The sequence below is a fragment of the Camelus ferus genome, chromosome 3, assembly GCF_009834535.1.
Source record: "Camelus ferus isolate YT-003-E chromosome 3, BCGSAC_Cfer_1.0, whole genome shotgun sequence".
NCBI classification, from domain to species: Eukaryota; Metazoa; Chordata; class Mammalia; order Artiodactyla; family Camelidae; genus Camelus; species Camelus ferus.
In genome coordinates, this window is record NC_045698.1 from 80164576 (window position 1) to 80191717 (window position 27142).

Sequence of the window (27142 nt, forward strand, 5' to 3'; positions counted from 1 at the left end):
AAGGGGAGGAACAGGATGGGGAGCCGGCACAGGGGGTAGCTTCAGCTGGAAACCCCAAGGACCCAGTTTGCCCATCCTCTGATTCAGGGTTAGAGAGATTAATTTTCTTTCCACTTCTGCCAGCACTGACCAGAGAAATAAAATGTAAACAGAAGACATGAAATAAAGATGATTTTATTTATAGTAAATGAGAAATTACACCTTCCTCTTCTAATGAGGCATAAATAGCCAGTTCTTGTTAGCAGAATGTGCCGTGTGAGTACTGTTTGAGCAACAACAGGGATGCATGTACCATTTACGCAAAATTCACAAGAGAGTTCCCCCCCCCGTATCATTCATACCGTGTATAAATTAGAGATTTTCAGAGCATTTAAAAGTACACAGACAGTAACCAGAACGCTTAACCAGTATCTGCGCACCGTCACAAACACCTCCCTGACAAAGGCCAGTGCTGCCTTTGGGACCGACAGCATGTCTTCAGTTTAGTTGGCTGTGACTGGTTCCATCATTCATGGGCCTTCTAAATGGGCATCTTGTGATCATGTTTGGGTCAGTGATAGATCCTGACCTTGTACAAGAAGAAAGCAAGGAAATGTACCTCTATAGAGTCTGCATGGAAAGGGTTTGTGGTTTAAGAGTTTATTTTTTTAGAAGGCACTGTAAACTGCTGTCCATTTAAAATACGGATGTTCTTATGAATATCCTTCAATTATTTCAGGTCATTAATTTCCATAATAATATCCTTTATGACTACTTCTAAGCCTCCTTAATTTTATTTTAAAAGTAAAATAAACATATCTACTGAAGGGTAGTCACAAATTTCAGGCTGTCAGCGTTGTCTGGCTTATTTTAAGAAAGGCGAGATTACCGAGAGAATGACCCTCTCCAAGGTTATCTGACACCATTACTCTACCTTTTAGTTCTTGCGCTTGAAACCAGCTCTGTGAAATAAAACTCTGAAAGTGCTAATGTTAACAATATCTCAGGCTACAGAGAACCCCATGTCTGGCTCCGAGGGCTTGAATCCTTGCCTCTAACTGGCTTTACTAACTCACAGCAAAAGCAAAGGAGATGCCGGAGGAGAGATTTTCTTCAGTGACCCGTCTCTGAAGGACCTGTCAGTGTGTGCTCAGCAGACATCTCTGTGCCCTGTGGTCTGAGGACCGCCCACAGCACCCAGGGGCTCAGTGCCTCAGGTTTACCTGGGGCTTCATGCTGGGTGAAAACAGACATGGCATCTGCACCAGAACCTGGGGAGAAGAGCTTGGCTCTCTACTCATCTCACACCGTGAAGAACATACTCAGAACAACTCAGTAAATCAGGGGCTCCCCAGATTGACTGGTCATCACCATCATCTGAGGGACATTTGACTCCTACTGATTCCGGGCCTCCACCCTGGAGATTCTGGTTAGGTAGGTTTTTGGCAACCCAGTTCACCAAATAGCCTCATGCCTAAAAAAAAATCTCACCTTTAAGGACAGGAATCCAACACTGTCAAAAGAGGTCTCAGGTTAGCCCCGGTTTTAAATGTTAGCATCCATTAGTACGCGTGACAGGAAGCACTGAGTGCAAAAATGATTAGGATATATTCTCTGTTCCTGGGGACCTCAAAGCTGCGTGGCTTTATGGAACTCATGGAGCATCACTTGGATGAGATGCAAGCCATGACCAAAGAGAATGTGGGTAGAAAGATCTGAAGGGGAAGGTGGAGGAGGCGAGTGACAGCGGGGGCTTTGGGAGCAGGGAAGGTATCAGAATGGATAAGGCGGGCAACAGCAGGCAAGCTTGTCCATGTTACCATGTTGCCAAAGTTCAAGTGTAGAATTAATTCTGTATCCCATTCTCTAAGTATCTAGTCTCCAGTGCGGGTGTGTGCACACATATACACACACAGCACACACTCTTTGTAGCTTATGTCCCATCAGCATGCTCACATAAACAGAAGATTTGGGGGGGAAAGTAAAAATAGGAAACACTTATCTAATTCTTTGTGCATAATGGGCCATTAGGCAATTTATACATGTTGACTCCTTTAATCCTCACGGTAACCCTATGAAGCAGACACTATTCCTACTCCATTATAAAGAGGAGTAAACTGAGGGACAGGGAGGTTACGTAGTTTCCCTGAGGTCACACAGCCTGTGATGAGCTTTGAATCTGCACCCAGGCTCTGCCCTCTCCGCAGGGGACCACTGACCTGCGGCCTCTCTTTCCTTATGCACATAGTTTCATTTGCTGAAGTCCTTTTCTCTCCCACCCACCCCTAAGTTTTGACTTGACTACTGGATTCAGACAGAAGAGTTATCTCAGAGGATGTAATCACAACAGGCTTGCTCTGTCAGCTTCCTGTTTGCAGTTAAATGCAGAAATGCTACAACATCAATAATCCCACTAAGGAATGAGAGTGTCTGGACTGACAACTTGAAGTACCAGGAACCATCAGCTTTCTGACATGTAGGGTCGGGCTTTAAAAAAACACCTGCCTGATGTTTGCCACAAGGACTCTCCTGAGAATCTGTCACAGGATCCTGTCTGGATTCTGAGTCAGTTATCTACATTAACCCGAAGAATCGGTGACAACAGAAAACGTAGGCAGGCTTCCACCACTCACCAAAAGTCACTGACAGCGGTCAAAGAATCTCTGATTGACTTGGAGAGCAGTGCGGTGTGAGCGTGGTCTTTGTTCCTACTCTTGAATATTTCCCAGAATGTGTAAAATAACTCTATCCATCTAGCCTAAGGCTTCCTCTGATGTTCACATTTCTTTTAAGAAAAGGATTTTTTTGTGGCCAACCATCCTTTTCAACACGTTTTACTTTGCCAAGCTGAAAATGACGAAGCCCAAGAGCTGGACAAAATGATGAGAACACGTAACTTTACACTGACTATCTTTTTATTCAAGGGGAGAACGTTCCTTCTCTTTTTCCAAACCAGGGAAAGACAGATGCCACAGAGTATCGGAAGGATGAACTAAGAAGGTGCATATAAAAGAGTTTTGAAAGCCTTGCACTGATTACTTGGTCACCTTCCGGGTCAGTTCATGATTTGGTACCAAATGAAATCGTCCAGGGTTGGGCCCGTTAGGGTGATGCTCTTCCCCATCTCCCCGCACAGCTGCCCGAGGCCGTGCAGCGAGCCAAGTGAATACCCGAGGGGCTGTAAGGTGAGAAGGTGAGCTGGCTTCGTCCGAGGCAGGGCATCAGGCTCTGAACCTGCAGGTACACATCAAACCAGAGCCTCTCTCAAAACCTTTTTACATCAGTGGGCGGACAGTCACTTACAACTCACCCTTATTCCAGGAAGTGTGACTAATGGGGCAGCTTTACAAATCCAATAGAAAATTATTTCATGAGTGGTGCCACATGTTGTTGACAAAAGTGAAAACATTTTCTTTCAACCACTGCCAAAATATACTAGGAAGTTTTAAAAGGTAAAATCTTCTGTGGATTGGGTATAGGAATAAATAAGATATGATGGAGATCCTGTCTCCAGAAGAAAAGCATCTCCCTGACAGCTTAGGGTCCAGGAGGAATCGGCTGTGCTCTAGAGAGCGTTTCTTCACTCCCTACAATCCCTGTGAGGCACCAAAGGACACCTCTCCATCGGGGAAATGAGGACAATATTACTGGTTTAAACTGCTTTGAAAGCTGTAGATGAAAAAATAAATGCATATAGTACATTCAAATAACACCTTATATAACTTTGCTTCAGGCCTATTTTTTGCAACTGTATTGGTAAACTTTTATTAATATGTTCAGTTTAAACACAAATGGCCACCTCATTGACAGCTAAGCGCTTGAAAATCCACCAAGTATAATTTTAGCCAGATTTCTCATAAACCTCAGTGCAACCACTGTAAGGAAACCACCTCTGAACTCCGAGTTCAGCCCCTCCAAGGGATTCAGTGTTAAACACACCATCACATCGACTGCGTGGGCTGATCACGCTCGGTGCCATTAGCGTCTGTTTAATAAGGCAGCTGATGCCTCGTGGTCCCCTGCAAATCGGGGAGAGCAGAGCCGGGGAGAGAAGTGAATGATAATTGCCCGCCGCAGGACTGCGTGGCGCTGCCGGTGACAGCGGCAAAAGGGGGAAACAGGAACGCATTAGAGAAGGTCTGTTGTACTGCTGAAGTGGAATTCCTAGAACACACTGTGCTATAAAATGAGATTTGGCTCCACAGTGCTGGGAGCAAACAATGGGCTCGGTGGTACCCAGCACTGGTTGCTGGGCATATTCTAGCGCCTTCAGTCAGAGCTGCCTTTCATTCAAGGGAGCGGGAGCCACACTAGGCAATGGAAAGGAGGGGGCGTATTTCTGGACCAGAGAAATCCTGATAGTAAGATGTTAGGGGGAAAAAAAACCTAAAGAATTTCAACTGGGATGACTACAATGGTAAGATATCTTCTCACAGGCAACATGATAATAGCTTCAACCTAGTCTATAATTTTTTTTTTTTTTTGGATAAACAACTATAGGAAGGACTAGTAACATGAGTCCAGCCTCTCTAGCTGGGTGAGTAGAGATCATGTTTTAGAAGATCTGAGTGGAGGATGAGTCTTTCCTAAATCTTTATCTCTGGAAAGGGGACACTTTACTGCGGGGGGTCTAGGGATGGGGGCTTCAGTGCCTGAAGACTTAGGGAGGGTCTCTGTTCTGTGTCCTAATCTGCATGTGATCTGGATCCAGGGAAAACAATGAAAAGTAGTAACATCAGAAAAAAAAGTTCTAAGTCACCTATTATAAAACTACTTCCTGCCTTAGAAAGAATTCTTTGTCACTCTAGCTAGGTAGCATTCTATTAGTAATAAGCCAGGAGTTAAGAGTTTGTTCCCAACTTTCAAAACTGAGAGCAAAAGAAGGGAGAATTCCTGCTTGCCAAGTGCCCCAGGCCCTAAAAAGACAGTTTAACTGTTGAAATCAAAGCCAGTTAATTGTAGCCTGCACAGGCAGGAACAACGCCACCTCATTATGAATGGGGCATTGTCAAACCAGTTTGCCCCTGAAATACTCACTTTAAACTAACTTACGTTTTCTGTTAATCCATTTTAACTAAAATATTTGAACCAAATGACACTGCAGCTACGATGAATCAAGTACAACCAAAGGCATGGCGTGAAGCACACACGTTCTGCTGGAGGGGTCACAGGAAGGTGATTGTTTTGACAAAGTGTCTGTTCAAAAAATACTGCATGGAAACCAAACTGGTGGTGAAAATTCTGTACTTGAAGACTTCCGTCGGTGGGTGGTGAGGCCCAAACAGCCCTAATGTGCCCACCTTCTTGAAAGGTTTCAACTGCTCAGCACATACCCACAGGCATACACACACACAAAGTGAACACTGAACATCCATCATGGAGGTTTTCTGTCCCGGAGCCCAGGAGCCAGAAATCCCTGAGCATGGGGAACGCTGGGTTTCCCCACAAGGTCTCCCCCCAAGCTGGGAGAGGCAGGCGTGGGCTTTGAGAAGGTCACGGTAGATCCAGCCTACCCCAGCCTCCTTGTTCACATCATTAGGAAGGTGCCAATTAGTGCCTATTTTGATGAAGGTTTTTTGTTGAGAACATCTGTCCATTAGCATCTGGCCAGGACCCAGGTCCACTTCACAAGAAACACCCAACACCTGTCAGAGGGTCCTGAGTTTGGGCGAATACCAAACAGACATAAAACCTTCCCTGCCACTGGGGAGGGGGGCTAAGTGCCTGCTATCCGTCTCAGGGTGTCCCCGTCCCCAACACATCACCCGACTCCTGACCTGCAGCTCCCTGGTTTGTGTGGCTTAGGCTTCGCCAACCGGGGCAAATGCTTGGAGTGGAGGAAGCCAGAATTAACTTGTGTTTGCTTGAGAGCTAACGAGTGCTTGGCCCTTGTTTTCCTTCTTTAATCACCCGGCCTCTTTTCTGTCTTTTCATTACACCTCAGGGAAAGTCAGAATAAGGGTTCCCTTTCCAGTCCATCTACTTTGCTGTTCCTGCTTCAATTCCTGGGTTTTGTGGAAAACAAGTGGTTTTAAAGCCATTGAATCAATTTGATGTTTTCAGTTTATTGGTGTAAGCAGTTAATCTAATATGCAGTGTTGTAGGTATGTACCAAGTATTGCCTGAAAAAAAATCAAGAAATGAATGATTGTTCAATCAGCTATTTAAAAACATGCCCCAACATACAAAAGAACACAGACATGGAGACAGAAACAAGCAGAAAGACTTATCTGAACACTGTCATCTTATCATCCTCTTGTCTTTTCAGTTTTCACCTACATGCCAACAACCATGCCCTCCTGGTGACATAAAGCACTGAATTTAGCCAATTCCATTAGGAGAACTTGGTGTCAAATTATAGTAGATAATTTTTATTGAGCGCTTACTATGTACTTCTAGTACAGTCTCATTTAGTCATCAGAATCATTTATGAGGTTGGCATTATTCCCATTTCACAGATGAGAAAAATGAGGCACAGAGAGGTTAAGTCACTTTCCTAAGACCTCACAGCCAACAGAAACTCCAGAGCTCATACTTTTAACTCCTTCATCGTGTCACCCCTCTAGAAGAAAAGAAGTTAAGTCCCGAGTGTAATTTTAACCCACAGCTTCTTTCTCTGTGTGTTAAGCACTAATATGATCTTAGTTGTTCTTCTGGATCTTAGTCTCAAAACCTGAGGGAAATCATCATTGTCATCAGTCAACATTTTTGTTGAATTCATGTCAGTCACTCTGCTGCTATGAGCTGGATGTACCTGGAACATGGTAAGCTCACCTCCAGAACCCTGTGAGGATGCTAACATTACACATGCGAAACACAGCTACGGAGTGTGAAATTTACTCTCGTCGTATTGCAGACTCAGGAGTGTGCTTATGCTTCATCCAAGAAAAAGCAGAGCTGGCACTACTGTCAGAGAGTACTTAATGCCACGGTTTAGGCTGCAGTGCGTGCTTCTCTTCTTAATATCTTCCAAGGATGATCTATAAAGTGCTAGAATTTACTCTTTGAAGGCCTCTAATAGGAGACGGTATTGAAGTTAGAGAACTCTTCCCTGAGGGTTAATTACACCATAGACTTTGAGGTGAGGCTATCTAGTCAACCATCTCCCACCCAATGGTGGTTAAAAGTTTTTTCTTGACATTTGTAATTTTTATTTAAACTTATTAAAGAAGGTCTTCAGACTTATTTGACAGACCTTATTTTATCATATACCAATGTTTGCATGACACAAATGAAAATGTAAGTGAATTGGATAATGTAGTCCTAAAACTTCTTGTTCAGTGTTTGACTTCGTATTTGGGTTTGGACTTCAATTCCCAGTCATCAACATGTGTGTTTTTCCAGATAGTATTTTCCTCTGTGCCATCAAGGGCTTCGGTGATGGGCACAGTTAAATTTGTTCACCACCTTTGAAACCAGGAATCATAAACTTCTTAACATTGTATTGAGAAATACTATCTAGCTGTACTGTGTTAGCTGCTAACTAGTTAGTAAGATGCTCTGTATGTTTTTTCACCTTTCTTAGGGGTCTAAACAAAAGTGATTGTGTTGAGATTACATAACACTAGAGGGCAGCCTACAAGTTAGAAACAAGTAACACTACACCAATGCAATCATTTGGCACATCACAATAGATAACGCCTATTGAAGTATGGTGTCCCAATATGAAAAAAACAAAAACAAATCACTCCTCACTGTTTATTTTGAACACGCCTTTAAAAGACATCAAAGCAAACAATTTCATAAACATTTTCTCCCTTCCAGAGACTCACTTAGTTCTCAAAGCTCCCTAAAGAAACTTGCTGTTTCTAATCCTGTTTTGTTTCACTTCTGTTATTCAACCTATTTTTAAAATATAAATTTTATTTTATTATGGCATAAAACTTTCCTGCTACAAGTTTTATTTAGAAACCTCTGAAATGAAAATGCATTGCAAAGGGTAAATACAGAATATCCATCTTCTTAGGATCTTTTTTTTTATAGCAGAAATACTAGCTATTTGCAACTGCTGAAGGCATGGAGGATTCTTGTGGACAACGATACTTTATCAGTGCTCCTCTAAAGGTTGAAACCACACAAGGAAATCTAATACCTCAGTCAGCTATGTAATGAGGATTTCTTCCTAAATGAAATATTACTAAATACAGTTTTTCTTCCACGATGTAAGCAGTGTTCAATTTTAGCACAATGCAGCCAAAAAGGCCTAGCTGTCTGCTAACACTCCCTTATTAAATAAACAACACCATGTAGGTGTTATTTGTGTTTTGTGAATTACATCATCTGTAACATTTCAGTTGCACAAGGCAACTTAAGAGATAAACACTGGTCTAAATCTGCCCGAGGTGGGGTGGGAGGGGGAAGGAAGGGACGAACACATGTACATTTAATTTCAGAATTCCAAAACTTGCATAAAGTGAAACTGTTCAGAATGGGGGAAAAAATAGGAAACAGGTGGCTTGATCTGGGCCCCGATTCTTACACGCGTGAATCGCGAGCACCTGCCGCTCCTGCACTTTGTAACCAGTTTTTATAGATGCACTGGGCGGTGTTTCTGTCTTTCTCATATTATCCACCGCATGTCATGCTGTTAACCTCCCTCATGTTGGAGAAAGTGGTCCCAGCTGCCAGGCCCAATGCAACAGTTTAAACGTTCTTAATTTTAAAATCTTTAGCACTTGTTTTATAGAGCTGGGCGTGAGCACAACAGAACTAAGTCCAAGGCTTTGGTGTTTGGCTTGTGTGCCATTTAAATATGGTTTATGATAGCTGTTAAATATTAACTGTTTTGTCTGTAAACCTGGGTTCCGGTCTTGGTCAATGCCACCAGTCTCCACTCTGTTCCCCAGATGTGACATCTTGGACGTCATCTTGGACCAGTTTTTACTCCTTTCACCTCCTTACCCCACACATCCAACTGGTCCCTAAGTCCTGACAGCTCTACTTTGCCAACACACCCAGCATCTGTTTCCTTTTTTTCCACTCACAGTGCTAGCAGATTTATATTTCTAAAACACACGTCTGATGACATCATCTTGCTGAAAAGCTTCAAGTGCCCACAGCTCCAAGTCCCACCTCTTCAACAGGGCAGAGAGCCCTCCACAGGCTGCTCTCCATCCCACTTTCTGTCCTCGGGGCTTCCACGCCACATCCCCAGCCACCAGGACGCCGCCTTACTGCTCTGGGGCCAAATCCTCTATTTCTCTTCCTCTGGCCTTTGCTGGCGCCTCTCCCCGGCCCCACAGCTCTTTCGCCCCTCACCTCCCACCTACAGAGATCTCACTTACCCTTTAGACACAACTCAGGTGCTTCCTTCCTGGCTGGACGGAGCCCTCCTTCCTGTCCTTGGCATCCTTACCACTCTGCTTTGGAGATGGACACTAGTCGGACCTCAGACACTATGGTGACTTTTCACACATCTACAGCCATCCTCGATACAACGTGGGCCCAATGTCTGGCCTCAAGTGGGTACGCAATTAATTAATAAATTATGAACTAGGTCACCATGGTGTCTCTGCCGTATCTAGAACTTGCCTAGAGTAGGTGTTAAATATGTATCTGTTGGATTAAATGGAACTGCGGCTTTCACTAGGCCAGCAGCACGGACCAGAGGAGAAAAATGACTTTAGTCAGAGGGACGATCCTATTACGTTGAGCCGTGCGGTGTACGGTGTTCCCTGCTAAAAACATTTTCGGTTTTATAGGTACAAGTTGCAAGCCCCGGGAGGACTTTCCTGCCAGAATATCTGGTTCTGCCTCCTGTCTCTCCAGTCCTACCCTGCTCCAGGGTCGAGGCTGCCACACTTAGGTTACTGTTTACTTTTATCCTGACTATAAAGTAGGATGAGACTCCCAAGTAAAAGCACCCTCCCTTTTCCAAATGCGCTCCTTTCAGATGACAGCCTCGTGCCCTCGGAGCCTCAGGAGACCGCGTCCGGCAGTGACTTTCCCCGAGAAGCAGGAATTCAGGTCCCAGGGGCGCTGAACCCTCAGGTGGGGTCCTTGGAAGGCTACGTCTAAACTTGTTTTGTGTCCTTCGTGAGTCTGCACAGGAAGCATGATGGGAGAGCGTCATTGGTCGGAAGACCACATTGTTTAAACATTTTTAGTATTGAGTAAACCGTGCAGTGACATGGACAGGAAAACTCATATTCAGATGGTTAGGGATCTTCCCTTATAAGAATTATATACTCTTAGGCCAATTATCTGACCTCTCTGAACCTCGGTCATGTCATCTTTAAATTGGTCCTAATCGTACATACCTGCCCTGCCTAACCCAGGTTGTTAATATTAAGTAAGGCAATGCTGATAAATGCACTTTGAAAAAACTATAAGCACTATATAATGAAGTCTTTATTAGTAGTAATAATACTGTTAACTACTGTTGTTGCTGATCATTCTCAGGAAGCCTGATTACTGAATCTGATAGGAGACTCAGCAAGACTCCTTCCTGGGCAGAACAGCCCTGGGCTAGCCTCACTGCTGCAAGCCAGTCCCTCCCCTCTCAACAAGGTGCCATTCTAGGAAGGCGTGTCTACACTTTAAACACAGGCAAGGAGAAACAATGAGATATGCAAATGTGTTAGGATTACTTTTCATAGAACAAGCCCTCCAGTTAAGACTGGGTATGGTTGACAACAAGCAAGAAAAGACTTGGTCCCTAGTCCTGTGTTTCAAACCTTTGCAAGTTCTGCTCAGAAGAATTTGCATTTCAATAACAATGTGATAATGTCAAGCTATTCACAACATTTCAAAGCCTTCTCTTGCACACCTGGCATGTTGTAGGAGCCGCTGGGGAACTGGAAGTGGCTGTTTTCTAACAGCAAAGGCAATTATGTTGTCCTTTTCGTTCTAGGGAACGGATGTGTTTGCACAATATTAACAGGTCTTGTGTTCTGGACATGACAAAATATGAAAACGAAAGCTCCACCCTCCAAGATCTATCTCCCAGGAGAATGAATTAATCAGCGTATTCAACAGGGTCAGCTTCCCCTCATCACAAATGAGCGGAAACACCTTGTAGACAGAAGTTGGCTTTTTTTAATAGGAAACTTTTCCCTGTACTCTCAACACCCCTTTAACAGAGAAAAGTATCCAAAAGATGTTTGCTACCTTCCTCTTGGCTGCATATGTGACTACTCTGTGCCTTCTGCTTTTGACACCAGTAACATCTCCTCCTTGTCTGGGCAAACATGGACCGCGTGACTGGGTTGACTTTATTTCTATTAGAAGTAAAAACCACACTGCATGCAGCGGGACAACCATCTTGCCAATTATGTTAGATAATCAATACCCTAGAATACAGTACAGCAAATATCACCAATCAATTTAATTTAGGTAATTTCTCATTAACATGCTTATAGATCGGTAAGCTGAATTTGAATTATAAGAGCTAAGCATTCATAATTCATAAGCACATATAATTTATGTGCTAAAACTAAATAGGTTATATGCTATTGAGAGTTTCTTATAAGCTCCAAAATGATTATTCACACAGAAATTTAATTCCTACATTGGCATTAATATATTATACCTAACTTTTATTAGACCCTCTAGTTAAAAGTTGAATGTAAATAGCACATTAACATCCTAATTCAGCTTCTTGATATCTGTTCTAAAACTTCATGATACAGGAAAAAGTACTATAAGCCAGAAATAAGGCCTGTTTCTCTCCAGTGCCTGGAGTATTCCATGGTCATGATGGTTAGCACTTGGTCAAGGGTACTTTTTGGCAAAGGAAAGGCTACTTGGTCCGGTACCCCCAGCATACAGTGGCCTTCATTTGAAAGAATTGGGGCCCATTCAAAGTCCTATTCAGTCTTTGGAAGGCAAGGCTTCGAATCCAGCTAGGAGACAGTAAATATCAACAATTTTGATAAATAAATTCCTTTAAAATAAAAAGTGGTTTCCCCTAAAGATGCAAAACATTCTGCATGACTTATAAATTTCAGTTGTCCCCCCAAGTGATGTTTCATTCTTTACATAACCATTCTGCAAATGATACACAGTCACGTGTCTCATAAAATAAGAACCAGTGTGGTTGGCAGGGCAAGATAATGGAAGCACGTTCAAGTCACTGCTGTCTGAAAATGTTCCTCCAAAATACCACCTCTGAGGCATTGATGCCTGGGAGGCACACACACAAAAATCTCTAATCAGAAATCATTAATTAAGGTTAATTAAAGTCTGCATTGTATTTGACTGACAGCCTCACAAAAGTATTGCTTATTTTTCTTAAGGCTACGGTGTGCAATGTCGTGTCTGACCAGACACCACAGAGTAATCACAATGGTGTTATTGTCTAGAGGACAGCAACTGAATTCACACAAACTCTTCTTCCAACAAAAAAAAAAGCTTATGATGTGAAATATAGTCTAAACTGTCCTCACTACTTGCCTTTTTTTTTTTTTTTAACTAACTTAAGAGAAGACCATAAAACGAGTAGGACCTTATTTTCTGACCCTGCCAAATGATCAGGGGTCCGTAATACTGAATTTACAAATGCATGTTTTCTTTGCTTCATGGAGATATTCGGAGGGGAGGTGGAGAAAGCTGGGGGGATAATTGCAGCCTATGGGTAAGCCAGACCACATGATCAGAAACTGCTGTGACACTTAAAAGTGTTTCTCCACAAGGAATTCCGGTGCCCAGAAGCCTGGTGAAGCCAGTAGCAATTAAGGCCATGTTATCCTTTTAATTTACTTCAAATTATTAGCCTCAAAAATCAATCATTTGGTGTGGTTGAGTAAGGGAGGGGTCAATATAATAGGCACGTGCATTAAAAACGCTTGTTGATCTTACACCAAAATTTTGGCAGGCTGGATCTGGGGAAATTTAAAACGGCTGCTTTGAAGCTCACCCTGAAATAAAAACTAGTCATTTTCTAGTTTAAAAAAAAATGACTTATTTTCTCGATTAGGCCCATTTGTAATAAATTCAAGGTTTTCTTCTTTGGAACCCGCCTGGATTTTCATTTGAGGCATTGTGTGTCCTGAATTCAGTGCTTGTTTGCTTCACGTGTGAGATGGTTTTATTTTATGTTTTAATCTACAAAGGAATTAAATGGCTGGGCTGAGACTGGTAGGAGTCCTTGAGAATCCACTTGAGAAGTGGGAACTAAAACATTCAGAAGTGTACCAGTATCTGTTACTCGAGGCCAAATTTACCTAACAAAGGAGAGCTGTGTTCTGCGTCACCCACGGAGAACATAAATCACTGAGTGTGTGTATTTCCCTCTTAGGGCAATTTATTCCTTCAAATCTTTTCTTGACTGGGTCACACAATACACAACAGGAGAGCTTTTCCTAATCATCCCTAAATAGCAAGATATTCTAATTACAGAAAGAAAAAAAAAATGTTCATACACCCAAGAGCTGACAAAGCAGTAGACCTGTGGGCCAGTGGGGCAAAATGTAGTCAGCCGGTCTCCAGCCCTTCAGTAACGTGGGTCGAACCTAAAAAAAATAAAGGTTAAACCTGCAGTAAAGCACTAAGTGTTGACACTGCCATACCGAAGCACAACACACAACACTCATGAGGTCATCTTATTTCTTCAGCAATCTGCAGAGCCCAAACCAAATTATGAAAACTGAAATTTGAGCGAGGTCAGGCATGGCCTCACTCACCTCCACATTTGGGAACGGCCTTAATGAAGACTTCGTACCCTCTTGCTTTCTTGTCGAAAGATGAAAGTGACACCAGCCCCTGGCCTGTCATTTTCATCCCCGGCAAGACCGGTAAGAGGCAGATCCTGGAGTAAATACCAGCTGGATGTGCACATAACAAGGTCCAGGGAGACACTCTCAGAAGTTGCCTCTTTTAATCCAACGCTGAAATTATACGAGAAGCGGTTTTCAGTCCTTTCGGAACACCACAACTGCCAAGATGACTGCGAGGCTTGCGAGCCTAGTAGATCTCAAACCTTTCCCAAGGCACCCCAACACTATCTCAGGCCCTGAAACTATGGCAACCGAATAAGAAAGCAGCCTCCATGATTAATAGATGAAGATCCCAGCGACAGTGTCTAGCTGGGGCCATCATTCATGAGGCGGGAAGAATTAGCACAGAATCCATCTCGGAAACCATTAGCAAGTATTCCTCCTATAACCCCCTCCCCCAGATACCATCGTGCTGCATCTACTCCAGTTGAGAACGCTGTCAACAGTTTGGTGTCTGTTTATCGCTCACTCTGCAGAGATGAGAATGTTTTTAGTCACTCGGATGCTCACAGTTTTAGAATAATGAAAGGCTTAATGGGCCGGTTTTCCACCTGGGTATTTGAGGCCTAAGAACAGATGCATTCAGGCACCAAAATGTGTGAATGAAGTCAAGTGGCTCTCGGGGTAGAACGGAGGAGAGACAGTTGTTGGAGGGGTTTGAGTGTGTTTTGTGGAGTGCGGTTTTTCATAAAGCATTCCATTTTCAGGAAAGGAACGTTGCCATTCGCCAGCTCCATCAGCATTCTCTTGGTTTCCTCATTCAAGGACGGTAGGAGTCTGGGGGAGGGGAGGGCAAATGCTGGGGTCGCTGCAATATTAATGAAAAGACTGAATACTCTCCTTAAAAAAAGTCACGGGAATAGGAAAAAGGAGAGAAGAATGGAACCACCTTTCTAAGGACAAAAAAAGCTGCTTTTTAAGGACAGAATGCTTGTCCTTAAAACTCTCATAGAACCATAAACCATAATTAATAGATTCCTTCTTTCTTCCCAGCCCCTCAAATGCTTATTTTCCAATGGCATGTTTTCATTGTGTTGGATGCCAGATCCTGTTCTGTTCTATAAATGCTTCAAATCAAATCATGGCCAAAGGCTTGGTCTTAAACACGTGGGAGGGCAGAAGGGATAAGAGGGGGTAAGTAGCAACAATTTTAAGAGATTCTTCTGCTAAAGTTTTTAAATTGGTGTGGATTCTTTGAATTAAAGTTTCTACGGATTGCAATTATAGGTTAGTTGGAAACCACCAGAAAGCGCTGAGTCATGTGAAATGAAAGCCTCAGGTCCACAGGCTGTATGCGGAAGTATCTATTACTAACAATATTTTCGAAGCAGCAGTCATCGCACTGGCTGCTGCTCTGCCGGACCTGGCCTTCAGTCTTTCGGGGCATGTGAATTGCTCATTTATTCTGCTCTCTTTACATCCTCTCTACATTTACAAAATTTAAGAGAAAAAAAAATTTTTTTTCCTAAATGAAAATAACTGTAATTCAGAGCCATGCAGGGAGTCCTATTCCTTCTCCTTCAGGGAACTGGGGTGATAATTCCAACTTATTGCCCCTTCTGCTATGCTTTTGAGAAGTCGGGTTCTTCTCACTGATAAGGACACATATGACTATCATTTGAACCAAATTTCATGTTGTAGGGCAGTGTATCAGCAGTAGCGTAGTTGCTGTCTCCCGTGTGGTCAGCTCTTTCCTGCATGTGGTGGGGAAGACAGTGGCTTGCTCCTGTGTGGAGATTTAGGCTCTCCCAAACAAACTGATTTCAGGCTTGAGCAGGGAAGAGTGACCCGGCAAGTGCACGGCCACCATAAGGCTGTCATGCAGAAGTCCCAGCCACAGCCTCCTGGAGGAGGCGATTGGCAGCTCTCCTAAGACAGGTGTGTTCCTTGAAGGGGTCACTTCAGCTCATCCCTGAACAGTGATTACAGGCAGCGCTCAGATTCCAAATGTGGGCACTCTGAGATTCTTTAGTGGGTGCAGACTGTGTATTTTACTTTAAAAATGAAAGCAAGTGAAGGCTGTCATTAAAAAAAAAAACAAAAACCAACTATCCTTTGGGTTCTTACTTAATGCAAGGTCCTGAGTTGCTTGCTACTGTCTTACTTGTGGAGTGTTTTCTTCTGCCATTTTTTGGGTGTGATGTTTCAACTTCCAAAGTTAGGAAAAGGATCATGACTCCTCTTCCCAGGCAAGTGTCCCTTTCACACACTTCTCTGCTTAGAGCCCCTGACACTGTGGCCAGCTTATGGTGTGAATGTTCCTTTCCTGTCCAAAGGTCGTTTCCTTTTCATCATCTCTTTATGTTGCAGACTTTTAAGGCCATTTCCTTTTGTACGCTCCCCACCAGGGCACTCTCCGTGACTACTGTCATCCAAATAAAAATAACACCTGGTATTTACTGAGTGTGTATAGTGTGCCAGGCATTGTGCAGAATTTTACCGATGTCATGTTACCTCTTCTCAACAACCATGTGATCATCATACTGGCATTTTACAAATGGAAACTGAGGCAGAGAAGTTAAGTAACTGGCTCAAAGTCACACTCGTCATTAATGGCAAAAAATGGGATGCAAATCCAACTGTGTTTTATAATGCCTGGCAGAGTGCCACTCCTATGACCTTGCCCAATTTGATGGTCACACTGAAAAACCATCATTACTTGACATGGTTGGCATCCTGGTTCGTAAAGTTGCCATCCGTGCACTACAGAGATTGTGCATTTTTAGTGACTTTCAGGATCTTACTTAATTTCATCATATGGCTTATGTGAAATGACATCAATAGAATATAATTTTTCTTTTATGATTTAGAAGACAATGAAGCAGAGTTTCTGTTGGGCCAGGGGTCTCAGGAGGAAAGGAGGGCGTTAGCATCAAACTTTTCACATTTCCAGAGTGCATTTCATATTTTACCAGTCTCATTCAGGATTTCGTATTATTCTCCCAGTAATTCTCCAAGGTAGGAAGCATAGGTTTACTGTTCACAAGTTTTATTTAAAATAAACTTCAGCAACTTCAGAGAGGTGAAGTGGCTTGTCCATGGTGGTGGGTCTGGAGGTCATCTGACTCCAAGTACAGCATCTTCCACAACAGTGATCACTGCACTGGGACAGGGCAGAAATGTGGGTTAACAGACATCCTCCTTTCTCCTGGTAGAAAGTTGAATTTTAGAGACTGCCATTAGCTAACTCCAAAAATGCAAGAAGGTTCTGTGGCCACTGGTTAGAATGCAGCACAAATGAGTCCAAGGTCAAAAAGCTCAGTCCCTAGAAGTGCTGGCTATCTTCTCAGCTCTGTTCCTAACTCAGATTCCCTCCAGCTTCAACCAGGTGTCCCACAGATGTGGGCTCTTGGCCTCAGAAAGGGGCTGGGTTAGAGTGTGGGAATGAGCAGGTGCCAATCCATCACCCAGACTGGGAAAACAACCCACAGTGACTGCTCCACGGATGGTGCGTGAGAGACATCACCTATATACATGGAAGATGGTGTTACACACACACACACACACACACACACACATACATACACACTTCATGCAGGCAGAGAGGTGTCTCATTGGATGGACACATGACATAGAAAAACATGAATAGGAAAAAGAGATGGAGACTAGCTATTTGCAGCAAGATCCTCTCTTCATTCATTCCACAAATGCTTGTTATGAAAGTCCTGTGATGTGCCGGCCATGGGCTTGGGTGCTGGAGAGACAGCAGTGAGAGAAACACAAAAATGTCTACCCTCATGGCAGTATGTTCTAGCGGAAGACAGAAAATAAACGAGGACAACACAGTTGGTCAGGACATAAAAAGTGCTAAGGACATAAAATCAGAAAAAAAAAAAAAAAAAAAACCAAAAAAAAAGCATGAGGCAGTCCAGGGAGGTAGGGAGTGTTGGGGCAAAAAGATGGAGTAAGTAAGATGATCACAAAAGGCGTCACTGAGAAAGTGACACGTGAGCAGAGGACCTAGGGAATGTGAGGAGCAAATCCTGCTGCTCTCTGGGCAAAGGACTGTCCCCAGCCTTGAAAGAGCAAGTGCAGAGGCCCTGCCAAGGGCCCTGGGTGAGGGGCAGCAAGCCTGGCTTAGTCAAGTAACCCCAGAGAGGTGGGGACCCGAGTGCAGATCACGTGGAGCCACAAAGGCCATAGAAAGGACTCTGGCTTTTACTGGAATAAGATGGGAAAGCATATGAGCACAAGTGAACTGATCTGGTTTCACTTAAAAAAAAAAAAAAAAACTATCACTTTGGCTGCTGTGTTGAGAGCAGACAGTAGGGGGCCAAGAGACTAGCTGGGAGGTTAGCACCATAGATAACCCAGCCAGAAGACAGACTGGCTTGGCCAGAGTGAGGGCCACAGCAGCAGAAGATCTGGAGAGAGTCTGTGTGCATTCTGCAGGGGGAAGGAGGCGGGCAACAGCATGGCAGCTGGAATGGATGTGGCTACCAGAAAGGGAAGAGTCAAGGATAACTCCTGAGTTTTTTGGCCTGAGCAACTCAAAGGCTGGAACTGCCATTTACCGAGATGGAGAGTATAAAAAACGTGTATGGTGGGGGGAGAAAGATGGAGAACTAGGTGTTCTGAACATTTAAGTTTGAGCTGTCTATTAGATCCTGCCCTGGAGGCGTTGAATATTTGAGAGGTCCAGGAGAGAGGTCTTCGCTGAGGGAGTTATTTGGGAAACATCAGAGTACTAAGAGTGGTATATGACTGTGCCTTAGTGTAATTAGTTATTCTAATAAAAACGTTTTGCAAGCACTCATCTGCTTCACAAAGCAACATACCCCTGTGTATATGCTAGACTGTAAGAGTCCCATGCTGAGAAGTATCCTGAACTCCCTTCCCCCCTTGAGGTTTGTGTGGTATGACATCTTACTTGCCCATTTCGAAGGGATTAAATGCCTCCCTCCCTGCCCTAACTTACCATATCCCCAAGAGGCAACCATGTGGTTGCCGGCAGAGAATAGCTCAGTTGCTCCTGCAGCCCATTTTAAGGCAGAGGAGAAAAGCCTTCATTCTGAAATAGAAACCTCTCAGAGACAGCTTGGCTGCAGGGCACCCCAAGAGGGTGAGGAGGGGCACTGAGAGGGGAGGGTGCAGCAGAAGGCTTCCAGGCTCCCCCTTCCTCTGGAGGTGTGAACATCCAGGGAGCGCCAGCTCTGGGAGAAGGACCATAAATTGTCTAAACTTAAAGTGGGGGGTGGGGAATGCAGTGCAGCAAGACACGCAGGCTTTCCTTGGCTTTACACTGCTGCAAATGGCAGATGCCTAATTAAAGCATTTGCAATTAGTTGGGCTTGTTCTGTGATTCCTTTCTGCAAACAAATATGATGGGAGAATATATTAGCTGTAGGCAATCTAGTTCTAAAAAAACTTTTTCTCCCATCATCACTCTTTTGTCCTGCTCAGAGAAGAGCTGAAGCACTGTGTACACATACTAAAGTATCTGACTTACCTCCTTGTTCAAAACAGTATTTTTCCTTCCATTTCATAAAGGAGTGGCACTACCCATTTGCTTTAAAGCATGAGTATTTATCCTGCATTTAATACAAGTTCTTAATTTGGGTGTTTTATTTTTATTCAATGAAGATAACAGTCTTCCTAATTCTTGCTGTCCTTCTGATTCAACACACTTGGCAATGTTACCCACCTACTCTAGATGCAAATGGTATTATTTTTTTAATGATGGGAAAAGCACTCACTAGACTTAGAAAGTAACTTGAGGAGTATGTGTTTGTGAGTATGTGTGTGTCTCTGTGTAAATAAAGAGTTGCACTTATTGCCAGTTTGTAATAACCACTTACTTAAAGGCATAGGTTTGTTGTTGTTGTTGTTGTTGTTGTTGTTTGTCACTGTAGGTGGAGAAAAAACCAGGTCCGCTCTCAGTGGAGAAATATGAACCAGGTGGGGCTATTTCATTTATTCATTCAATGTTTACTTGAGTTCCTACACTGGTTCTTATGAATTCTTAACCTATTTAAACTTAGATGTTTTATTCAGTAAGTATATTTTGCAGGTAGCTCCTGAGATAATGATTTTGGCTGTCTGTTGAATATTTACATATGCGGATTATGTGCATTGAGAATGTGGCCCATCTCTAAAGGGTGATACCTGCAAAAGAGAACACTTTGGGAAGATTGCCGTCATACAAACAGTGTAAATAAGAAAACATGAACTAGAATGTCCCTTTATATCAAGTTGAAAAAAGACGTAACACAAAAATGAGGTTTAAATCTGATGTTCATTCTTTCTGCTTTCTGATTGGTTTGCAAAATGCCTCATCTGAGATGTTCCTAAAACCATAATTATAACAGAGTGGGAGTTACTCAAGAGTCAAACAAAAGTTACCAAATAAACAAGCATGGGTAAACCAAATTCAAGAAGTTAGTGCAATTATTTTTTAACCGATAGTTTAGGTTAATAGGTGGAGACAGTTTTGCCACTATAGTTAAAGTGAGGTTAATAATTAACTTTGGTGCCTGGTGTGGTTTAATCAAAGCCTACTGTAAATCATAAAACTGCTCCATGCAGACTAAACAAGGTATTAAAAAACATACAAAATACTAGGGATCTTAACCTCTGGTAGTCATTAGGAAAAAGTGTAAAAAGAAAAAAAAAAGAAAAAAGATGTTTTCATTAAGAAATGTGCACAGGCATCTTTGGGGAATAAACCTTAATAAAGGATTCATGTAATCTGAAACCAATCTCCTCCCGGCCATGAGAGTGGCAAACCATGGACTTAATGCCCAAGATGTATGTTGAAAAGAAGACCAAACAATTACCAGAATTAGAGAAAGGCAAGGCAAAGGCATTGGACTTTACTTCCCAGAAAGACGATAAGACGTAAGACGTAAAAACCAGTGCTGGGGGTAGGGGGCATTAAATAGCTTTTCTGAGACAGGCTGGCAGAACACTGCGACTGGATTAAACATCTTTTCAGATTCGAGGCAAAGAAAGTTGTGGGTATGAGTAAGAGTGTGTGTCTGTATGTATGTGTGTCTTAGCGCGCCTGTGCTTTAAACCTTTCATGGATCACATTCAGTAGCAACTTGATTTCCACCCAGTCTAAGCAGAGAGATCCACCGTGGTGGTGCCTGGCTACCACATTCCCAAAGCAGCCTCCGTTCTCCCATTGGAAGGGACAGCGAGGCTGCTACTGCAATACAGGTAGGAGGCTGCCCCTGGAAGTGCTTGCCTCGGCTGTGAAAACAGCAGTTTCTCCCCGGCTCCATGCACACCTGACTCCTTGCTCAGCTCCTTCCTGGACACCCGCCGGCTGGAAAACTGCGCGCCGCGGGGAGGAGGAGGGAGGAGGTTGGGGATGCTGCACTTGGAACAGGTTCTTGCAAGGCGGCAAGCCCCGGCTCGCGACCACAAGCACCCGTGCGCCAGCCGCTGTCCACAGTGGCCGCACCAGCTCCCCGAGTCCTGCGCCTGAACTTCCCCCATTCCCTCGTGCCCCCGCTTCTCACGCCTACCGCTTCCTCAGTTGCTTAAGTGACTGGTCCAGCAAGTGCAGCCCCAGGACCCCAACCAGGCTGACCACGGGCCGGGGGTGCCACTGTTGGAGGGGCCAGCTTCTACCTCCTATGCGTATGTTGGGCGTTCCGCCCGCCTCCCTGGGGGTTCGGTTTCCAGCGGGTTGCACACGCTGAGCCCCAGTTCTGTCGCGCCCCAACTCCTGGCCTTCAGAGAAACTTTACAGAAACGACTAGTCGAATGACCCCCGTGCTAAAAAAAAAGGAGGCGGCGCCGGGCAGAGGGGTGGCGAGGGAGCGGGAAAGACAGCGGAGTCTTGTTGCCTTTTCCAGTGCCCACAAGTCCAGGACTGCTCCATGGCTCCCCCTGTACCGTTCTGGTCGTGGGAGGAGGCAACAGACCTCAGGGTCTTGCTTTGCACGGTGAACCACAGTGGGAAGCTGAGAATAAAGCGGAGAATCTCGAGAAAAGACACTTCTATCCCAGCAGGGTCGTGCGGGGGGGCGGGGGAGAGAAGGGCACTGTGGGGCTTGCTCCCGAGCGCCCCACTGCCAGCGAGGCAGCGCTCTAGACGCAGCAAGTAGTTTGGACAACCCAGAACCGGGGGCCCGGGCAGAGATCTTGTGTGGTTAGCAGGCACTGAACCATCTCTTATTTGGTCTTCCCACCCTTCCCCCTCCCGGGACATCTCCTTTCCAGAGTTGGACCTCGTAGATTTTAGAGGAGGGAGCAGCAGGCGCCAGCCCCGGCGGAGTGTCGGGTTCTGTGCTTGAGGGGGATACAGACGCGACGGATGCTGTTTTCGCCAACCAGGAGGGAGCTGCGGCAGGGAAAAGGGCCCAGGGTGGGGGCGCCGCGCCACACCGGGAGGAGGCCACTCATTCGAGCAAACAAAGCCCGGAACCTCTGGTGCCAGCGGCCCCGGGAGCTGGGATGTCACCAAGTGGCAGGGCGCGCGGGTGCCAGGGCCATTACAAGTTTCCCGCACTCCACTGAGCCCAGCCCAGACCCCACGCCGACAACAAAAGATTCTCTTCGCTTCCCCACCGTGTCCGCGGAACCCCTTCTCACACCCCTGAACCCAAACCTAGTGCTGAGCGAAAACGCATTCTTCCAACCAACCTCCTCCAGCCCTCGAGAGTAGAACCCCTTACCCTGCCTTCGCACCAGGACAGGGCGCTTCCGAGAATCAGCCTTTCCGGGTCTCTCTGCTGCCTGCTGGCCGGAAAGTGAGGACGAGCCCCGGGTACTGCACACACATCCCCGGCCAGGCAGCTACCCGCGCGGTCGGGGTCCCGGGCGGCGCCCGGCTTGTGCGCGGCGCGAGTGGAGAAGCTCGGTACAGGGAGACCCGCGGTCTCTGGGGCGCAGGGCGGAGAGGAGCTGCGGGCAGAGCTCGCGACTGCTCCCCCGGGCCGGGCAACGCTCGGGAGACAGATACAAGACAAAATAAAACGCAAGCACCACAAAGCCGACAGCGCGTACCGACCACGGCCCCGGGACCCGCAGAAGGGAGCCGAGCCGCTCGGGAGGTGGGGCGCGCCGGGGCGCCCCAGCCGTACCTTTTCGGTGCATCGACGGGCAGGCGGCCGGGGCTCGGAGAGGGCTGGTGTAGCGTGTATCCCATTTAGTAATCCATTATCGAGGGAGTCTCTCCGGGCTTCGAGCTGCGCTCTCTCCTTCGCAAGCCTTTGTCATTCCTACATGTGTGCTTGTCTCTTTGGGGGTAACAGTCTCGGCGACTACTTTCTGGGATGCAGACGCGCTGTGTTCATCTCCAATGACAGGCGGAGAAGGGGAAAGGAAAAAAGAAAGAAAGAAACCAACAAGAAAGGAGTAAATGTTCAAGAAACTCTTCTCCAAATCCAAATTCCACTTGGATTCCACTCCGGCGAGTCCCTTCGGTGGTGTCTCCGCCGATTAACAGGTCATTTCAGGGTGGGGGGTAGGGTGGGGGCTGGGGCAGGGGTGCAAGCTATAGCCCCGCTTGGCGACCGGGAGCGCTCTGCCGCGGGTGTGGCGACGCTGGTCGCTGCCGCCGCTCCTAAGCGGGCATTGCGGGCTGTGGGCCCCACGGAGAAGCGCCGCTGCTGCGTCCCGAGCGCCTCGGCAGCCGAGTGCGCGAGGAGCGGAGTTGGCTGCAGCCTCACCCCTTGCCGCTCACTACTCCTCTGTCACCCGAGAGGCCGCCGCTCCAGGGCGGAGCCAAGTCCCGGACTGGATTGCGCAGAGCGGACTCTCCTCCCGCAACCCCGCCTCCACTGGCTGGCGTCTTCTCGACCCAAAGGAGAGCTGTGCTGTATGTGTGTGAACGCGAATGAGAGAGGCGGAGAGAGGAAGAACCTACGCGGTGTGGCCGCAGGTGGAGCCTTGGACCGACAGGCCAGCGCAGCTTCCTTCCACCACTATTCACGGACTCGCCGCGCGCTCGGCGGAGGTCCCCGTGGGGGCGACGGCGTCAGGAGCCCAAGCCCTTCACTTCCCCACCCCCGCATCTGCTCTAGCAAGAAAAAACAAAATCACGGACAGCATTACTGAGCCCTGCCAAATCAGAAAAATAAATAAAAATAGACGTAGTGCAGGAGCGAGTTACAAGAAAGGATTTGTTCATCGATTTTCTTAAATGGAAAAGTTTTAAAAGACGAGGGTAAGTGAACGGCAATCCTTTCCAATTCTGATTACAGTATCGAGGTAGACTCCAGAAGTGATGGACGCCCTGCACATCCGGATGAATTGGACAGAAGCCGGTGCCCTTAAAAATACACTTTGAAGATATGAACACAGCTGTTATTTAACATACATACAACACAACACGTTAATAAAGCGTGTTAAGTAAGCAAAGTGCAGTGCAAAGAATGCAGTTAACAACAACGATCTGTTTTTAAATTTAGAAAGTGTGCAGACTATTCTGAGAAATAATTATGTGAACTTCAGAAATACGACACATTTCCAATGAGAATCCAACAGCTTCATGCGATAAGTAAAACAAGTTTTTCCAAGGCGCTTTTGTTACCATCACAAGAATGGCAGGCACAGCTTTGTTCCACCGCCTAAAAGTTCAGTCGCCAAAAAGCCTTGCAGTTACCGGCTAGAGCCAACCAGCCAGGCCACACGATGTCCCCCCTCCCCCGGCTGCTGCGCGGTCCCCGCCTGCTCGCCCCGCTCGCAAACTGCACAAGGTGGCATGTTGCTCTCCAAGTGGACTTCTCACAAGGTTCGGGCCGTAGCCGTAGCCAAAGCTCTTAAAGAAACTAACACAGGGCGGCCAAGCAGTTCTCCAGTCAATATTTGCTAGTCATGGGGTCGGCTGAGAAAAGCACTGGGAGGGAGACCAGGGTCTCATTCGCCCTTAGGCCAAGTGCCCTCAAATAAATGCGTTAGAAACTGTACCTGTTCCCTAATTACGGCTAGGGCCACTAATAAGTCCCCAGTTTTGCCTTTCCTACAGAGGACGAAAGTTATATACAGACATCTGTTCATGAGGGCTCACGAAGAATAAATGCTTACGCGACGACACTGTGTATTTCTTCTATAAACCATTTAGAGAGGGTCGAGAGAATGGTCGGGAAAAGTCAGTCAGTCTCCCTGCTGTTCGCCGGAGCTGCCAGCAGGGGCCGCTATCCCCACCTTTCCCAGGCAAAAAGCCGCTACAGATCCTTGGTGGCGGCGGTGGGCGGGGGCGCTGTGTGCGGCCGTAGGTGCGCGCGCAGCCCCCGCGGCACGCGGAGTCGGCTCTGGAAGGGGTTGGGGCGTGGGGGGCGGGGGGCTTAGCTGCGCGCTCCCGGTAGCGGGTGGGACTGGCTCCCGGACGTCCCTTTCGAATCCGGTCGGGACCCGGGGAAGGGCGGTGGCGGCTCGATCCTTGGCTGCGCTATTTAATGCCCAGATTTCGGCGCTAAATTCCGAGCTCGTCCGTGCGCCCCCGGCGCCGTCTGGCAGCCCGAAGGTCGGGCCCAAGGGGTCCCCGGGGTTCTCCATCGGTCACCTCCATCCCCGCCGGGTCGCTGAGGTCCCTCATTCGCTTTCTGCCGCTGATTTACATGCTAATTGTGTCAGGGAAAAGTTCTTTAATTGGCAGAATTAGGCAGCGCAAACGAATTGTTTCACAGACTGAACCAAATTAATTCCGAGTTTAGCTTCTTCCCTTGGAGAAACAAACAATTAAGCTGTCTTGTTTGCTTTATGGATATATTGGAAATGCCCCATATTGAGTTTCAGGATATGTTTTTAAAGAGAAATTATTTTCATTATTAATACTTACATGTTTAATTTGCAGTAATGCTGAGCCAAGAAGCTAAAGATTAAATTTACCAAATTTAAAATTATAGAATACAAGAGGAAAATAATTTGAGTTAACTTTTGCAAAGCTAGGAAATATCACCCAGGATCTTCCTGGCAATTAGTAGATCCTGAAACCTCGCAGTCCAATTAGGCGCCCATAGTCATGACCAGGTGAGATTACGTTTCCACCTGCCAGGGGAGAGATGCTCCCGGAGCTGGCAGAAAAACCAGCTATTGTGTTGCTCCCGAAGCCCTCGGGGGAGCACCTGTGGGGAGGCCGCCCTGTGAAACCTCATGATGTCATTTCCCCTTCTGTGAGCCTCAGACTCACTCCCAGAAGCCTGCCTTAACTTTTCAGTAAAAATGCTGCCGCTCCAAAGCCTTTGAAGTCTGCAGTCTACCCTGTCCCTTCAGGGAAAGAGAGCCCTGGGAGTTAAAGAATCATGGAGTGTTGGAACTAGAAGGAAGTTTGGACTGTTTTATGGTTAAGTGGCATGGCGTGGAATGAGGAAGGCCTTGGTGTTTGGAGGCTGGCTGTTGTTAGGTAACTTAGTAGCTGGTGACCTTGGGGCAGTCACTTATCTCTCTGGAGCAGTGGGCTCATCTGTAAATGGGGATTCAGGCCCTCCTCACTTCCCAGGGATTGTGCGGATTAAATGAGATGGTGAGTGTAAACCAGGAGTCTAGTGGTAAAGTTAACTAGCACCTGTAAGGGTGGCCTGGCACCATTGTCATCATTGTCACTCTCCACATCAGTTCTACCACCACATTGTATAGGAGTCAGATGAAGGCAGAGGAAAGACGTGGCTCGCCTTGTGTCAGTGCTGGGAGCTACCCCGTAACAATTCCTCTTCAATAAATGCTTGGATGACAGCACCTGCTTTCCCCTACGTTGCCTGGAAAAAATGTGATGGAGGAAGAGGAAATAGGAAGTAAATTCACCCAGGATCCTTTTAAAAAGCACATCTAGCTATTTGATCAGAATCTCTGCTTTGCCACCAAAGGGAGGAGTAGTGAGACGTGTCTGCTGGTGCTTACTGTTCAGCTCCTTGTGGGTGTGCGTTCCTGGGGGACACCTGGGGAATGCAGTTTCTACAGTCCGGCCATTATCGATCATAATCAGGAAATCTCTCTGTATCTACAGTCCTTTCTCCAAGGTTTCATTCACCTGCTTGCTTTAAATCAGCAGTTTTACAATCCATTTGTACATTAGGCTTACGGGGGAGCTTTTGAATATAACAAACCTCCAGGCTCCAAAGATTCTGGTTTATTGAACTGGAATCGGGGGACATGGGCAGGGCTTTTTTAAAGCTCCCTGGATGTTTCTAGTGTGTTGCCAGGGAGGAGAGCCACCATCACCATGAATCCTGGCTGTGTTCTGGAACACTCCTTTTTCCCAGGCTTTTATGGTGAAGCTGTTAATTTTCCCTCTTGCCCATTCATCCCCGTGTTGGAAAGTGTGGTCAGTGTCCAGTTTGCTTCTGAGACCATTTCTCCTGCTGTCAAAAACTCCTAGACCTTTGACAGCTGTGCTTTACAAATACACTGGTGCTATCCTCCACCGACCTCATTTTACCTCACTTTTCAAAGACTTTGGACTATGCACCATGCTCACGGTCCTCCAATCTGTCCCACCACCTGTCACCATTCATGGAAGTGTTGGGGTCCACCTAACCACTAACCCTCAGCTTTCT

At 46.0% G+C, this 27142-nt stretch overlaps 2 protein-coding genes across 4 annotated transcripts in view; both read right to left on the reverse strand.

Moving 5' to 3' along the window:
* SEMA6A (semaphorin 6A) overlaps window positions 1–23441 on the reverse strand; it is a 121125-nt gene extending 97684 nt beyond the window's left edge. For 2 of the 3 annotated variants that reach the window (XM_032476553.1, XM_032476551.1), the window contains exon 1: window positions 22730–23441. The gene's annotated coding sequence lies outside the window, so the exon portion shown is untranslated. The remainder of the gene's footprint in view (window positions 1–22729) is intronic. The other variant, XM_032476552.1, reaches the window with a different exon arrangement.
* On the reverse strand, window positions 13443–25145 carry LOC116660032. The gene is made up of 4 exons (XM_032468542.1): window positions 25002–25145; window positions 23155–23338; window positions 22322–22773; window positions 13443–21987 (listed from the first exon to the last, which is right to left on the reverse strand). Exons 1-4 carry the CDS (start codon window positions 25143–25145, stop codon window positions 21400–21402), a joined length of 1368 nt encoding a protein of 455 aa, XP_032324433.1. The 3' UTR covers window positions 13443–21399.
* Between the last annotated feature and the right edge of the window lie 1997 nt (window positions 25146–27142).

Excerpts from the sequence above, each read along its gene's own strand:
- LOC116660032 (XM_032468542.1), bottom strand. The coding sequence starts at position 25,145 with ATGGAGAACCCCGGGGACCCCTTGGGCCCGACCTTCGGGCTGCCAGAC. Across the intron at positions 23,339-25,001 it reads CCGCCACCGCCCTTCCCCGG|AGGAGTAGTGAGCGGCAAGG; the intron begins GTCCCGACCGGA and ends CTCGGGTGACAG. Across the intron at positions 21,988-22,321 it reads TGTCCTGGTGCGAAGGCAGG|CTCCCTCCTGGTTGGCGAAA; the intron begins GTAAGGGGTTCT and ends TCCCTGCCGCAG.